This window comes from Dermacentor variabilis, chromosome 10 (assembly GCF_050947875.1).
Source record: "Dermacentor variabilis isolate Ectoservices chromosome 10, ASM5094787v1, whole genome shotgun sequence".
Lineage (NCBI taxonomy): Eukaryota > Metazoa > Arthropoda > Arachnida > Ixodida > Ixodidae > Dermacentor > Dermacentor variabilis.
In genome coordinates this window covers 6,596,686-6,610,492 of record NC_134577.1, presented here as the reverse complement: position 1 = coordinate 6,610,492, position 13,807 = coordinate 6,596,686, and the positions used below count along the sequence as shown (strand labels likewise).

General features: G+C 45.3%; 1 protein-coding gene and 1 long non-coding RNA gene across 3 annotated transcripts in view; one reads left to right on the top strand and one right to left on the bottom strand.

Annotated features, from left to right (window-relative positions):
* Positions 1–13,807, bottom strand: part of LOC142559786 (uncharacterized) — a 120,668-nt gene that overhangs the window by 2,936 nt on the left and 103,925 nt on the right. The gene's annotated exons all lie outside the window — the stretch shown is intronic.
* The window catches only part of LOC142559781 (RUN domain-containing protein 1), a 66,665-nt gene that overhangs the window by 4,103 nt on the left and 48,755 nt on the right, over positions 1–13,807 (top strand). For both annotated transcript variants that reach the window (XR_012823250.1, XM_075671423.1), the window contains exons 4-9: positions 1,764–1,853; positions 1,950–2,057; positions 4,294–4,446; positions 12,340–12,430; positions 12,531–12,586; positions 12,962–13,054. Coding sequence is in view for 1 of the 2 variants with exons in the window: in XM_075671423.1 (XP_075527538.1) it covers positions 1,764–1,853; positions 1,950–2,057; positions 4,294–4,446; positions 12,340–12,430; positions 12,531–12,586; positions 12,962–13,054 (591 nt within the window). In the remaining variant the exon portion in view is untranslated. The remainder of the gene's footprint in view (positions 1–1,763; positions 1,854–1,949; positions 2,058–4,293; positions 4,447–12,339; positions 12,431–12,530; positions 12,587–12,961; positions 13,055–13,807) is intronic.

Below are 13,807 nucleotides of genomic sequence, written 5' to 3'. Positions count from 1 at the left end.
GTGAGATGCTTGTGATGCAGTTGTAGCCTATGGGTGTCATTAATCATACATGGTACGAGCGGATGTACTGTACTACAAGCATGGGCTGTAGAACTATGAGCCATAGCATGAACTAGACGCAGACAACACGTACCCACATTGCACCGTCGATGTGCGTATGTGTTTACTTCTCCATCTGCATCGAGTTCGTGCTGTGGTTTGCAGAAGCATGAGTTACCAACTTGACCCAGCTGTCATGCTTGTGAGCTGTAGTAGCAAATGTCTTCGTTTGCCTTTGGAAGAAGTGTAGTTCTTGGAGGAACACTAAAAGAGCAGGCAGCTTTGTTGGCAACAGCCTTTGTAGCCAATAACATATAAAGGAACTTCGTATGCCAAAGAAATAAAATGTTGCCTCTGATTGTTTGTTCCCATTGAATGTAGCAGGTGTCCCTTCACATAAAAGCTTGAAATACTATTAGAATATTATGTGCAGCAGTTTAAGAAATGTTTTCCTGACAAAACTATGCATGCTTTAGTGCAGGTGTTGAAATGACCAGTGTCTTGTGCTGGCAAAGCCTTTACGTGTTCCCCACATGGCCTTCTTGCATATTAAACAACCCTGTTTTGCATGTTGCCAGAGTCTTAGAAAAACCTCCTCCTCCCAATTTTCAGAGCGTGGCCTACTAAAAAAAAAATGCTGTGTGCAACCCAGCACATTGTATTGAGTCTGGCACTCTTGCTCAAGCGTGTCTGCCATACAAATTACAATGTGCTACAAGCTCTTGCTGTATTGCCATGTAGGTAGGCATTTACTTCGTATTCAGTCTAGAAAACAGCACCAAAAGGTGAATAACAAAGAAAATGGAGCAAGACACATGTGCTGAACTTCGAACTAAAGCCCTCATTTGTTTCATGCAGCATGTGTATGCAGACAATTATTGTTAAGCAAAAGTGTGCTAGCACTAACTTCAGGAACCCACAGGAGAAAAGTTACCATACATATTTGTGTAATGGCTGCAGGTTTTTTTCTCCCGAGATTTGGGGTGAAAATCGGGGGGTGCAGCCACTACACGGAGAAACAGACACTTTTTGAACAACAGTACTCGCTTGTACTGGCTCTGGCTATTCTTGGCTATTTGCGTAGCACGCCGCCTACCGCTTGGAATAAATGGTGATCCCCCACAGACGAGTGATGGCAGTGTCTCGGAGGCAGCTGCTAAATCTCAGCGGCTGTGCTTTTGCTACCTGGAGACGCCAAAAACTCATCATGGCTGCCTTGTTTTTCCACCGGTTAAAAAAAAAAGAAAAACACCAAACAGATAACGCTGCCAACCTTCTCAGAAATCTAGGATGCGGCTTATACATAGATAATATTTAAATATATTTTGGGGGGTCTTTTTAACAAAGTTCTGTGTGCGGCTGTTATACAGCTGCGGCCATTACATGAGTATATGCTGTATGGTATATAAGGTACACACTTCCTTTGTTATTCGGAACTGTATTCTAGTTTGAATATGATCACTACCTAACTAGCTGAAACTGCAATTTCGCTCGGGACAAATTCTCTTGGTTGCAGTGAGTATCTGATGATTCACAGCACAATAACATTGGCCCTTCTGTTTGTAGAACGTTGGTTACCCTATAGCAGTGCATTTGTTTGTGGGTATCCTTGTTATTGTTTAGTGGCATCCTATTTTTCTGCTATCATTTTCAAGCACATTTTTTGCTAAGTGACAGCTGTGTTCCATGAAGCTAAGAAAAATAAGTCTTATATGCCTTTATAGGAACTGCTGAAAGAACTAGAAGAGTTTGCCTTTCGTGGAATCCCAGACTTGCGGTCTTGTCAAACTGGAGTTGGCATCTTGCTCTCAGAGGTATGTTGCCACCATCACATGTGTTGCAAAGCTCCTTTTCTTTAAAATTTTGTCTTCACATTAACGTGACATTTACATGCATTGTCATTGTTGTAGACGGAACAAGAACAAGAAGAAAAGCTAGAGCAGCAGCGACAAAAACAGAAGGAACTCATTCAGCAATTGAAGGAACAACTCGAGGATCTTGAGAAATATGCTTTTGAGGTGAATTTCTGTTTCCTATTATATAAAAGTTCTTATTAAAAAATTTTTGTATGTGTGCTCCTTAGATCTTTCCATGTTATGAACATGCTGCATACTATAACAACACCAAGCTATGTTAAAGCATGCTTTCAACTCTTGAGACTTGATGGATATTCTCTTGCTGACAGTCCCGCATTTTGTCACCTTTCTGAAGCTTTGCATAAGTGCATTGAACACGAGGTATCATTACGTCATACCAGAGGCACAGGCCAAAGATTTATTTTGCTAGTTTTGCAGCATGTTTTCAGCACTCTGCAGGCCTTTTAGGAGTGCATAGATATGACTGCATAAAAATATTGGTGATGGGTGGGATAGCACCCTCCGGGCACCTTCTTGTACCATTCTAAGTGCTTTAGTTCACAGGCATAAGTGTGGATATATTAAAGTTCTATTGCAGGAAAGTAATCTAAAGCATTCTTAAAGGTAAACATGGTAAAATGAACCACGACCGGCTTTATTACTTGGCGACCTGTTCACCGGCACCGCCTCCGTAGCCCCCGATTTTTTACTGCTTGTTTAGTTCATTCTTAGTTCGCCCGACCGCCGCTGCTCTCTGTGGCGCTACAACTTACCCCCACGCCGAGTGCGGGCTGGCGTAGCGGTAGCAGTGGCGGCTTCTTCGTTGTGTTTTTGTGCGCATCTGAACACCGTGTTTCCGGCTGTTCTGATTGCTGCCCGCATACGTGCCAAGAACGCAATTACTGCTGGGAGCCTGAACATTTCGTAGGCCGTAAAAATCATCGCCCGCGATGGTGTATTGCTGCGTTCCGCTCTGCAAATCGAGCGGGCACACAGCGAAGGGTATCACATCCCACGAGTTTCCTGTAACACAACTGCGAAGGTGCTGCATCAAGTGTGGCTCCTGTGCTTGTTAGGGGGCCAACGCCGCTTAAGAAGTTTGCAGACCTAGTGCTGCCGTCACTCACAAAAAATCCGCTGTTTGTGTGCTCGAAGGACACCACAGAGCCTCACAGAAGGGCACTGCTAAAGCTGATTGTCCACAAGTTTATGAGGCCATTTTTGTCTAATTTTGCCTCTGATCTCACAGAAGAGCACGCCAAATAGAAATTAATTAATGCCAAACCGAAATCTCGAAAGGTCCTAAAAGTGTAAGGATCTGGCTGACCTGAAATAAAGTTCTGGCCACGACCGGCTATTGTGTCTGGCAAACAAGCTTTTCTAGTCTGGTTTTATTCATTTTTCATGTAGAGTGCGTCTTGAAATGATTAACAATCGGGTGAATGCTCCTGAAAATGAGTAAGTGTGCATGGCGCGCTTTTTGTCGTAAATTGGCGGAAAGTAGCGCGGCTTCGCCCTGGGATGCTGCTAGGTACAGAGCAGAAGCAATCATGTTGAGATTGTGCAGCTGTACGCGCAAAAAAGCCGCTCGAGTAGCACCAGAGCCGCACCCACCACTACAACCGCTCTTTGAGCTTGTTTAGCTGCAAAACTGCTGCGCTGAGAAAGAAAAATATTACCGCTATCAGCCGTTAGTCGGGTACAGCTTTTTGTGGCCATGCAGGGGAATTGCTACGTGCGCGAGACGCCTGCTTCTGCGCTGTTCTCGCACACTCATGAGCCAGAGACTTAAGCATGTTAGCTGACAGCTCGCGCTCTTAACTACCACTGTATACAGAAAGCTGTCCACGATTATTGCATCTTATAAATATTAACACGTCTTTGCGGTGCGTGCTTAAAAAATGATGTGGTTTAACTCGGCCTACCGGCAACACGGTAACGCAAGCGTACTGAAGCTAACAGAAGCGCACGGCGGGCGCTGCCGAAATGAGGGTAAGTTGTGGCGCCACCTGTTGCGGCGCGCCGTCCCTCCTGAACAGTCACGTGGTATTTACGCGGACACGCGCCGCCATAGGAGCCGGCGTAGTGAGCAGGTAGCGAGTAATAAAGCCGGTCGTGAAATGAACTAACTTCGCCTTCTCCTTGAAATTATTAACCTGCAGGCAAAATGAAAATGTTTGCACCAGCAGTAGCTTCGATACATTTAGTGGGAAACTGAGCAAAATTTATCCTTTGTGTTGAACTTATTAGTAGAACTTATTCAGCAAATAGCAGAATGTTGCATAGCATTGGGTACTATTACTTCCGTCTGCTGTCGCAGTAAATAACTCCAACTAATATACGGTATCACAGGAGTGTCTTTTGTTGTTCTGTTGACTTTTCCCCTCCTGTCGTGTAGACGGGTGACGCAGGTATGCCATCCAGCATGCTCCTAGAACGACAGTCAGTCATCATAGAACATCTCAAGGAAAAGCTTCCACTCAATTTGGATGAATTGGATCTCCTTGATCCTGATGACCTACGGAGAAAAATTGATCAAGCCGTACGGGAGGTCTGTTCATTTGTGTGTTTGTTTTAACTGCTGCATGCATAGGGAATTGCTTTCTTTGTCCATTCTACATTTTTGAGATCTTACTACAGGTTTCATGATCCATATAAATTATAATGCTTAAGTTTCAAGTTTCTAGCCTTTCTTGGGTTCTATAAATACCGTAAACAATTAGTAAGGTTCATATTTGAACAAGTAAACTTGGCATGCTAAAATATGCATTGCACTTGCTTGTTGTAGTACACTAAATCAAACATGCCCTTGATGTCAGCTTTTGATTGGTGCTGGCAAGAAATATAGTTAAATTTTGAGGAAGTAAATTTATTTAAAAAGGAAATGGAGAGGTGGAAGAGGGGGGAGGTGAAGTTTTAGGCATATTTTACAAGAATGTCTGTATGGGCAATAATAAAGTTTTTAAAATTTTGTTGTTTTAAATTTAGGAGTGATTTCCAATTGTTTTACTTCACACGAAGCCACAGTTTATTTGGGTTCCTCGGCAGACAGAGGAGAGGAACTATAGTCGTGTGCAATATTAGAAAAAAGGGGCGTTTACTCCTCCAAGGTGGATGCACCCGAGCCTCCACCTATGGGCGTGCCCTCTAAGCTGACGTCACGAGCCGGACAGCCGGTCACCCCACCAATGGAGAAGATGGCCGCCTGTGCTTCGAACTGGGCCGCGTCGCGTCAGTCATGTGCATGTGCCCCTGGTCAGAGTGAATTCCCAAACTGTTTGTGGTGGTCTACCATGTCGGAAATATTATTGTGAGCTTGCGATGCACCGTTCGTGCCGCATGCGTTTATTCTGGGCTGTGATCCAGGGACAAAAAATTGCAGCGAGCATCGCTGACGCTGCACTACGCAAGCTGGTGAGACGGCAGGCTTGCAAAAAAAAAAAAGTGTGAAAAGGAACGAAAAGAAAAAAAAAACCTGTCACATTCTTGAAAATAAGTTTGGGAAAACACAAAGCCAAGAAAATATATAAATTTTATGCTATTTAAAACAAAGAGTATTTATTTAAAACGATGAATGAAGCATTTTTTGTACCTTTCCTACCTCGATCGTCTTCTCGCCCCAGGTTTGTAATGGTTTCGATAAATGAAAATTTTTAAGTACTTGTTAAATGGCAACTGATTCATTTTAAGCTCAGAAAATGAGTAGTAAATGGGCCGTGTACATGTAAACCAGCGCAAAAGCCATGTAGAGCTGCTCTTTCTATTTTTCCCCTTTCAATGAAGCTAAATAGCAGACGACGCGAAGCGCTATAGAAGGCATGGGGTTATTTTCCTCTCGCGATCTGACATGTGCTGTAGTTCAAGGTATGATACAGTATGTTGCCGCTATTTCTGAAAAATAAACACTATGCAAATATGTCAAGCGGACAAACTATGCAGGGCATGCAGAAGCAGAGCCGCATTAACTAAAGCACATCGCAGGGTCCAGGCGACCCTACTGAAGCAGTCGATCGTCAAATCAACACTTCTGTGCCCACTGCGGTAGCTTCGCGGCTCTAGCATTGCTAGAGGCTGTGTATTTGATCCCAACCACGGCAGCCGCATTTCGACAGGGGCGAAATAGAAAACGCACGTGCACTTAGATCTTGGGACACATTAAAGAACATCATGGTGTCAAAATTAATTCGGAGTCCACCACTATGGCGTGCCTCATAATCCAAATGTGGTTTTGGCATGTACAGCCCCATAATCCAATTACAGTTTATACTTCTGCCACAATGCGATGTGCCATGTGAGGCAATGACTATGCTCAACCCTCTCAGAGGTTATGAAATATGGGGCAGAACAATGCCTCAAGCAAACACCTGTCCCTGTGTGTTCTGTTTACTACGCAGACAAACAGAAATGGTGCACGCAAGGTAATGTTTAACACCAACTCGCCATTCTCGTGTTAGACTAAAATGTTGAAGAAATGAAGCTTTAGCCATCAACATCAGCGCTAATTACCGTCAATCAAAGCATCCAGCACGGAATGCTTCGCTTACATAGATTCCCACAGTGTGTGGGGTCTGCATAATTTTCCTCTATCTCTGTTCTGACAGAGCTGGGATTGTAGTCTTGAGCACAAACAGCCTGTTTCGTTTGCGAACTACAAAGCTCCCTCCTCCGTATTGTAGATTACAATTTACCCCACTTACCTTAAAGGGTCCCTGAAACGGTTTGGACAAATTCTGTAGATGCGTAGGGTACAACTGCAGTAAAACATTTACACCACAATTTAGGTGAAGTGTCTCATATTAAGGGAGCTACGGACTATTGCAACTTATCCTCCTCCCTAGCCATGCTTTTTCTCCTCAACTCGTTCCTCAAGAGTTCGGGGCTAAGCTGCGCCTTCAGTGGGCTTTGTGTGACCCTCAGTGTTGTATGCGGCACAGAAACATTGTGGGTGAGAACAACTGCAGTCATGGGAGCGAAGATGTAATCACCATCGGGAACTGGCGCAGAAGGCGACATTTCGATGTATGTCAAGACCTGTAGTGGAACGTGAACAAAATCAGTCGGTCTTAGGCGAATTTCGTGTGGTGTTGGAGGAACGTCCAGTTGAGACAGGTCAAGACGCACAGTACTTGAGGAACAATCGATGAGTGCTCAATGGGCGAAGAGGAAGTCAAGGCCTAGTATGAGGTCATGGGGGCATTGGTCAAGTACAGTGAAAAGGACGACAGTATGGCGACCGGAAATGCTCACACGTGCAGTACACATTCCGACCACGTCACCATGCTACCATCGGTGATTCGTACGAACCGAGTAAGGGCAGGCGCAACAATTTTCTTTAAATGGCGGCATAGGTGGCTGGTCGTAATCTAAGATGAGGGCTGTGACGGGTGTGCCATCAATTTGGGTGTCAAGCAGATTATGTCTCGCAAACAGCATCAAAGGAGGACTTTGCGGCGAATCCGACATTGCAGCACCACCTCGAGGTGCCGCATTGCCTAGTTTTCCTGCTGGGACGGTGCGGGGTAGGTCGGCGTCGGGAAGTGGTGAAGCTGGGACGGACGTGGCTGGCGACGTTGAGGTGAGGGCAAGCAAGCATAGCGGCGAGTCGTGGTAGTGGCGTCGGAAGCGTCATAGAAGTGACGGGGTGAGGAACTTTGGGGTGAACTTGAATTCCGGAAGGTGTTTCGAGGAGGGAACGGCCAACGGCCCCGGCAGTGATGGGAAACGTGACCGAATCGAAACAGATCGGCCTGTCGTCAGGTGTACACCAGTCTGATGGATTCCTGATAGCGTAGGGATAATGGACACTGTGAGGTGGACTGTGATAGGACCAAAGCATAGGAGCAGGACGGGTGTCAGGGCGACTCAAGGAACAGGCACAGGGAAGACCCATATTAGCGATTTCCTGGCAAACTATGGACTGGATGAGCGATATCGTCTCAGCGGTGTTGTTCCACGACGTCAGTTGAAGCGAGGCAGAAAATGCTGCTTCGAGTTCGCGGCGCACAATTTGTGTCACAATTTCGCTTGGTGGTGGTGAGCTAGATTGGTCGGTGGGGTCGCTGCAGTATTTGGAAGCCATGTAAACTGATTGTATATACGACGACTCTTCGCCTGCTCAAAACGGCGGCATTCCTTCATGATGGCGTCAACAGTCGATAAGTTTCTAAAGACCAGAAGGTTGAATGCATCGTCTGTGATGCCTTTGATAATGTGTCCAACCCTGTACGCCTCTGGCATCGATGTGTCGATTTTATGACAGAGGGTTAGGACATCCTGAATGTAGGAGACATACGTCTCAGTAGCAGTTTGGGCACATGTGGCGAGCTGTTGCTTGGCGGCTAATTGTCGACCGAGTATGCCTGCGACGCCATTGCCCACGTTGACCACGCGCAACAGCTTGCCCGTACTCGTCTGTTGGCATCGCAGGAATCTCAATGCCAGGCTTACAATTGCCGCCATCATGACACATATTTTTCACCAGGCTCTCTCGTACTACTTTGGTCCCCTTGCCGCTGAGTGGGCCTCTTCGAGAAACTCCTTCTGTGCTACAAAGGCCCTTACCACGTTCTACGTCAAGTGACCAATGTCACTTATGAGATAATCCCCAAGACCTCCGTCACGCCACCCGTTTCAGGTTCGCAACGATCGTCTCATTGGTTAGAAGCACTTAGTTTCCAAATCTATAGCCGTGCGCTTCCTTTTCATAGGCAACATTGTGCATTGCTGATGATCAACGGGCAGATCAGCCATCTTCCGTTTCGGCGGCGAGACAAGCAAGGCTGAGAAACTGCGTGGCCAGGAACGAATTCGATGCAACCGACTATGACGAATGCGAGAAGTGGTTCTTGAGGGAAGGATGAAAGGCTAGCACTATCACCTACAACCCTTGAGGGAGCAAGGCTTAGCGCCAGCAGGGAGTCGGAGCGGGAGTACGGGATGAATGAGGAGCTAGCGAGCAATCTGCTTGCGGTGCAGTTGGCACAGTTCATTCGTGTTTCGGAGGGTGGGTGTTAGGAATGGCCTGCCGAGGTGGCAACATGCAAGTTTTCGCAGCCAGCTGCAGCTGCGAACGTGGCGAGCTTCCCCGAAGATACCATGGAAGCCTTCAACACCTGCCACGGTGACTCATTTCGTAGGGACCGCGAGGTGCCGCGTCAACAACCCCTCGGCGCCGCATGACTAAACGCGATCAGCTATTGTTAGTGAAATCGCCAATGCCTTCACGGTTCGACTGAAGCAGGGGAATTTCCTGGAAGGAGATGCCTTGCGGTGCCTTTTCACAGGCCTTTGAAGACGCCAGACAATGGGCAGCGGCGGAGGCCACTGTGCGAGGTCCACTCTGGAATTTAGAGGCGCCGGCTGGGGTTAGGCGTGACCACCTGGCTACGGGGACGCAAGACAATGGACACCACGACTGCCGCGCTGCGAAGGTCAGCTCCGAGTGCTGCAAAGGTCGTCGGTCCTCAGAGGGGGCACTGAAACCTGTGTGTGAGTGTGTGTGTGTAAAACGTCCCGCAGAGAGGCGGCTTGTTTACGATGACATCGAACGTTTTGCCTCACCTAGGGATCTAGGGAACATGAAGTGTTTAAAAACGACTGTTTGTCGGCTGCTAGGGGTGCTCGTCGTCGTGCTCTGTGCTCGTCAATGTACTCATGAGCTGTGTGCTCGTTTGCTGTATGCTTCGTCTTGCGGGCTCCATTTGGGAGTCACGCTAGACTGTGTAAATGTATCCCATGTTCAAATGTAAATACTGCAAATAAATCCTGCTCGCCTAATCCTGTCGCCCCAAGTTCCTCTGATCGTCCTACAAGCCCGACTCCAAATCTTACATGGGGTGGCGTAGAGCTATGGGCGCAGCCCATTTGTGTTCAGAGGGGTGGAAGGGCGATGGGAGAGAGCCGCGCAGAGATGGCTGGAAAACGAGCGCGCGGCAGCCGTTGGAGCAGCGACCCATTGTGCAGCAGCTCGAATTTCTCGTTTTCCTTTTTTTTTTTCAAGGATTTTGCATTTCACTACCTTTCGGTTTGAACACTCAGAAGCCAGACTTCATCGTTATAACTGATAATGCCACATTGGGGCATTGTAGTAAGCGGGTTATTTCACCATGGAAAATATACAAAAGTTGAAGGTGCAGCAGCTTCTCATTGTTATAACTGATATATTGTTAAAACCGGTATCATTATAAGTGGGTTTGACTGTATATTTGCGGCCTTCCTCTTGTTGCCATTTGCAGCTCCCAAGGCAAGGATGATGTTTTCTTTCTGCTCATTAGAGAAAGACATGGCGACTGGAACAAGGCGAAACGCACCTTTAAACATTTACACTGACTTCAATTCGCTTTTTTGGTGATTGGTATCGTGGCAAAAAAAACAACATCAGTGTGTTTTACCCACGCTAAGACAACAGCTATCACAGCTTGTTTCCAACTGTAGTAGGATACAACCTAAAAAAATAGCAATTGGCAACCAAGGCACATGGACCACGCGAGGTTGTTACTCTGCCAGCCAATCGCAGAACCAGACAAAACGATTGTCATGCGACCATTTCAAAATGGCGTTGTACTTGATACCTCCGGAGCATCTGCTGTTCTTGAGTCTTTTCATTGGCGGAAGCAATGAGGTGTGCAACAGACACGGAAAAAGTGTATGGAGTCTGAGCAGTTCACTCTTCAAAAACTTGCAGTACAGTTCATTTCATTGCTGACCCCGTTTTACTCATGAAACTTCACTGCCAACTGAAGTGAAACTTGGCAATAAATAGTTGCAGCAAAGCAAGCGTTTTATTTCATTTCAATAAAGAATTTGGCTTTCACCGTTCCACTATAATAGACGAGTGAAAAAGTGCGAAGTTATGCGCTTTAATTTTACTTTTGTGGTTACCACCTCATTTTTAGGTAACAAGGAAAGTTTGAAGCACAAACTATTTACATCCTCGCGGATGAGCAGTGGCTGGTTGTTATGAGGGCCTGGATAGGGCTTCACTGTAGACTTGAGTTTTATCTGACTGTAACACCAAATGCGACATGTTAGTTCAGCCAGGGCATGGCAGATAAGAAACTAGCTCAATCGCGATGTTTTTCTCTATTTGCTTTATTTATTTAATTCTGTCTAACTCAGAGGGAGCCTGTTCGATGGAACTGCTTTATGATGCGAGTGGCCGTGCAGTCATGTGGTATTCTGCATATTTCACAGGGTTTATTTATCAGTCAGAAAAAATTAGTACGCAATTAGTACATCACTGAAAATACTGCAGTTAGATGTCCCTTGGCTGTGCCTACAAATGCCTCATTGACACTTTGATGGTTAGGATAGTACGCCTCGAGTTAGATAATTGATTACAATGACCTAATTAAATCTCAGTAACGAAAAAATTACTGGCAGCTACTCCACTGTACTAGGTTTTGTTCGACTAACTAATTGAATTGAATCGAATTAACACATTGTTTCTTTTTTAAATCTTCGTGCATGATAGTTAATTGGGACACCCTGTATATATTTATGACCTTTGTATGTAAGTGACAATGTTTCCATGCCTAATAAACATTATAAATTATTAGAAATGTTTTTTTTTCTTTTCACGAGTTGTTAGCACCGTTTACTACAAGAGACAATGCTGAGATACATATCATTCACGTGCATTTCACATGCCTTTGATAAAAGACTCTGCCAAAGGGGTCACTGAAATCTATAGGTTCTATTCATGGTCAGAAAAGCACGCAAAGCAATTTGAAGCGAGGTGAACATATAGCAACATATTCATTCTCTAGGCATAGGCTATCCATACCTTTAGAAATAATAGGCTACCTCCTTTGAAAACTATAATGGAATTTGTACTGTGTATTCAAATATGTTGTGTATGTGCATAGTGTTTACAGTGTAAACTTAAAACAATGTTGAAGTGAGAAAATACTGATGAGGCAGCTGACGTTGGTGCCTCTAATGCGCTTGTCCTCCTATTGTCAGGATTTGCAAAAATAAAACGAAAGTATGAATTAAAAGCCATCCATGTCCGTGCCAACAAAGATGTAAGCTATTAGCAACAATAAAATTTTGAGTGAAAAAGTCGAGGCAAGTCAAAAGAAACCTCAAATGATATCGATGAAAAAGCTCTAGTAATGACACTTTAGGTGTGTGTGTGGGGGGAGGGAGGGGTCTCTGCTTCCCCCCCAGAAAACTTTGTACAGGGCTTGGGCCATGGAGCGCCCCTGTAGTCAGCGCCTATGCCCTTTACTAGTGCACTTCTGCGTATAAGTTGACAGAAGTTAGTGTATCTATCCTTTGGAGAAACAGCTGCTTTGTGCATGCTTGCAGATGTATGGCTGTAAACCATTTCTTCTTCTAGCTGCTGCAGTATGAAATGAGCTGGAAAGGCATTACATTAACCAAGTAACTTCCTCAGAAACTGCAAACCACATTATTCTTAATGCTTTTGCAACTGGCTCAGATGGTCAACCCTGTCAAAATGAAGGAGCAGCTGGTTTCACAACTGAAGACCCAGATCACTGACCTTGAAAGATTCATTCAGTTTATTCAAGGTAGTGCTACTAACCCTTCTAACTTTCCTCTATCTGACATACTAACTGCATGCTGTTGTGCAGTGGCTGCATGAAATCTCATCCATGTCATGCTTTTCAGGAGAGGGATCGGATGGAAAGCCAAGGTGCACATGCAACTGTCCAGTTCATGGCAAGGCAAGTGAAGATTTCACATTAATCACATTTTTGTTTGCACTTCGTTCACGCCCTTCCTTGTGGAATTGCAAAACACTTTTTAGAGCTTTCACAAACAAAGTAGTGGCTTCTTAAAGTTGTAGTAGTATCTGTGCAATATGAAAATGTATCACGTAGGCACCACTTGCCCTCCTTCAGATTTGCATACTCTCTTTGTGTGGAAGTTACAGTGTTCATAGCTGGAAAGAAAATGCTTCCAAGTCCACTTTCATTGACTGTTCAGAAGCTTTGTGTTCACTTCAACAAATGAAGGTTTGTTTAAGTAAATGAATGATTCGATTGATGGCTCATTCTTTGGTGTCATCTGTGTCTGTGCATGTCTCCACTGATATGCAGCCGGATACACTCCAGTCTGAAACGTCTTCCGAGTGCTTTGCTTCGACAAGGAAGTACAAGGACCAACTTCGTCGAGCACATAAGGAGAGCCAGGTAGGCTTTTCCACAGTGTTGCTTGGTGTATTGAAGGCTTTATATGTAGCTATAGCATGTAAGTACAGTTACAGTGCAGTCCACTTATAACGATACCACATATAACGATATATCGGTTATAACGATGGGTCGACATGAGAGTGTCATTTTATGCATTAGGTCTATGGGGAAAAAAACCATTTATAACGATAGGTTATTCACCGCATATCGGATATAACGATCAAAATTTTGCAGTCTGGACGGCGTTTTCCGTGCCAAATAATCGCAACACTTGCGTTGCTTAGTTCCCTGAAACAAACGATGTCGAGACGAGGCGATGTTTACCTCCGTAAGTTCGTATCTGCCGCCATTACCGCACAGCGCGTCTCGCCCCGCCCGCGCACCGGAGAATAGCTGAGTAGGCGCAGCGCGCCACAAGATAGCACTAGCTGCTTCATGCGCGTCGGCCACAGTCGCTCCGAAAGAGAGAGAAAGAAAAAAAAAAGCGACCAGCAAAGCGGCGCGGTGGCGCCCGTCCCGCGTCTCTCTCGCAATAGCAGGCTGATGCCACCGGAGCAGCGTGAAACCAACGGTTCAAATGGTTCAACCCAGTTAGAAGATGGCGCCGACAAAGCGCAAAGCTAATATTATACTAATCCACAAAAAGGGAGGCGTTAAAAAATTGAAAAATTATAGGCCCATTAGCTTACTCCCACTATTATATAAAATATTTACCAAAATAATTTCCAATAGAATAAGGGCAACACTGAAGTT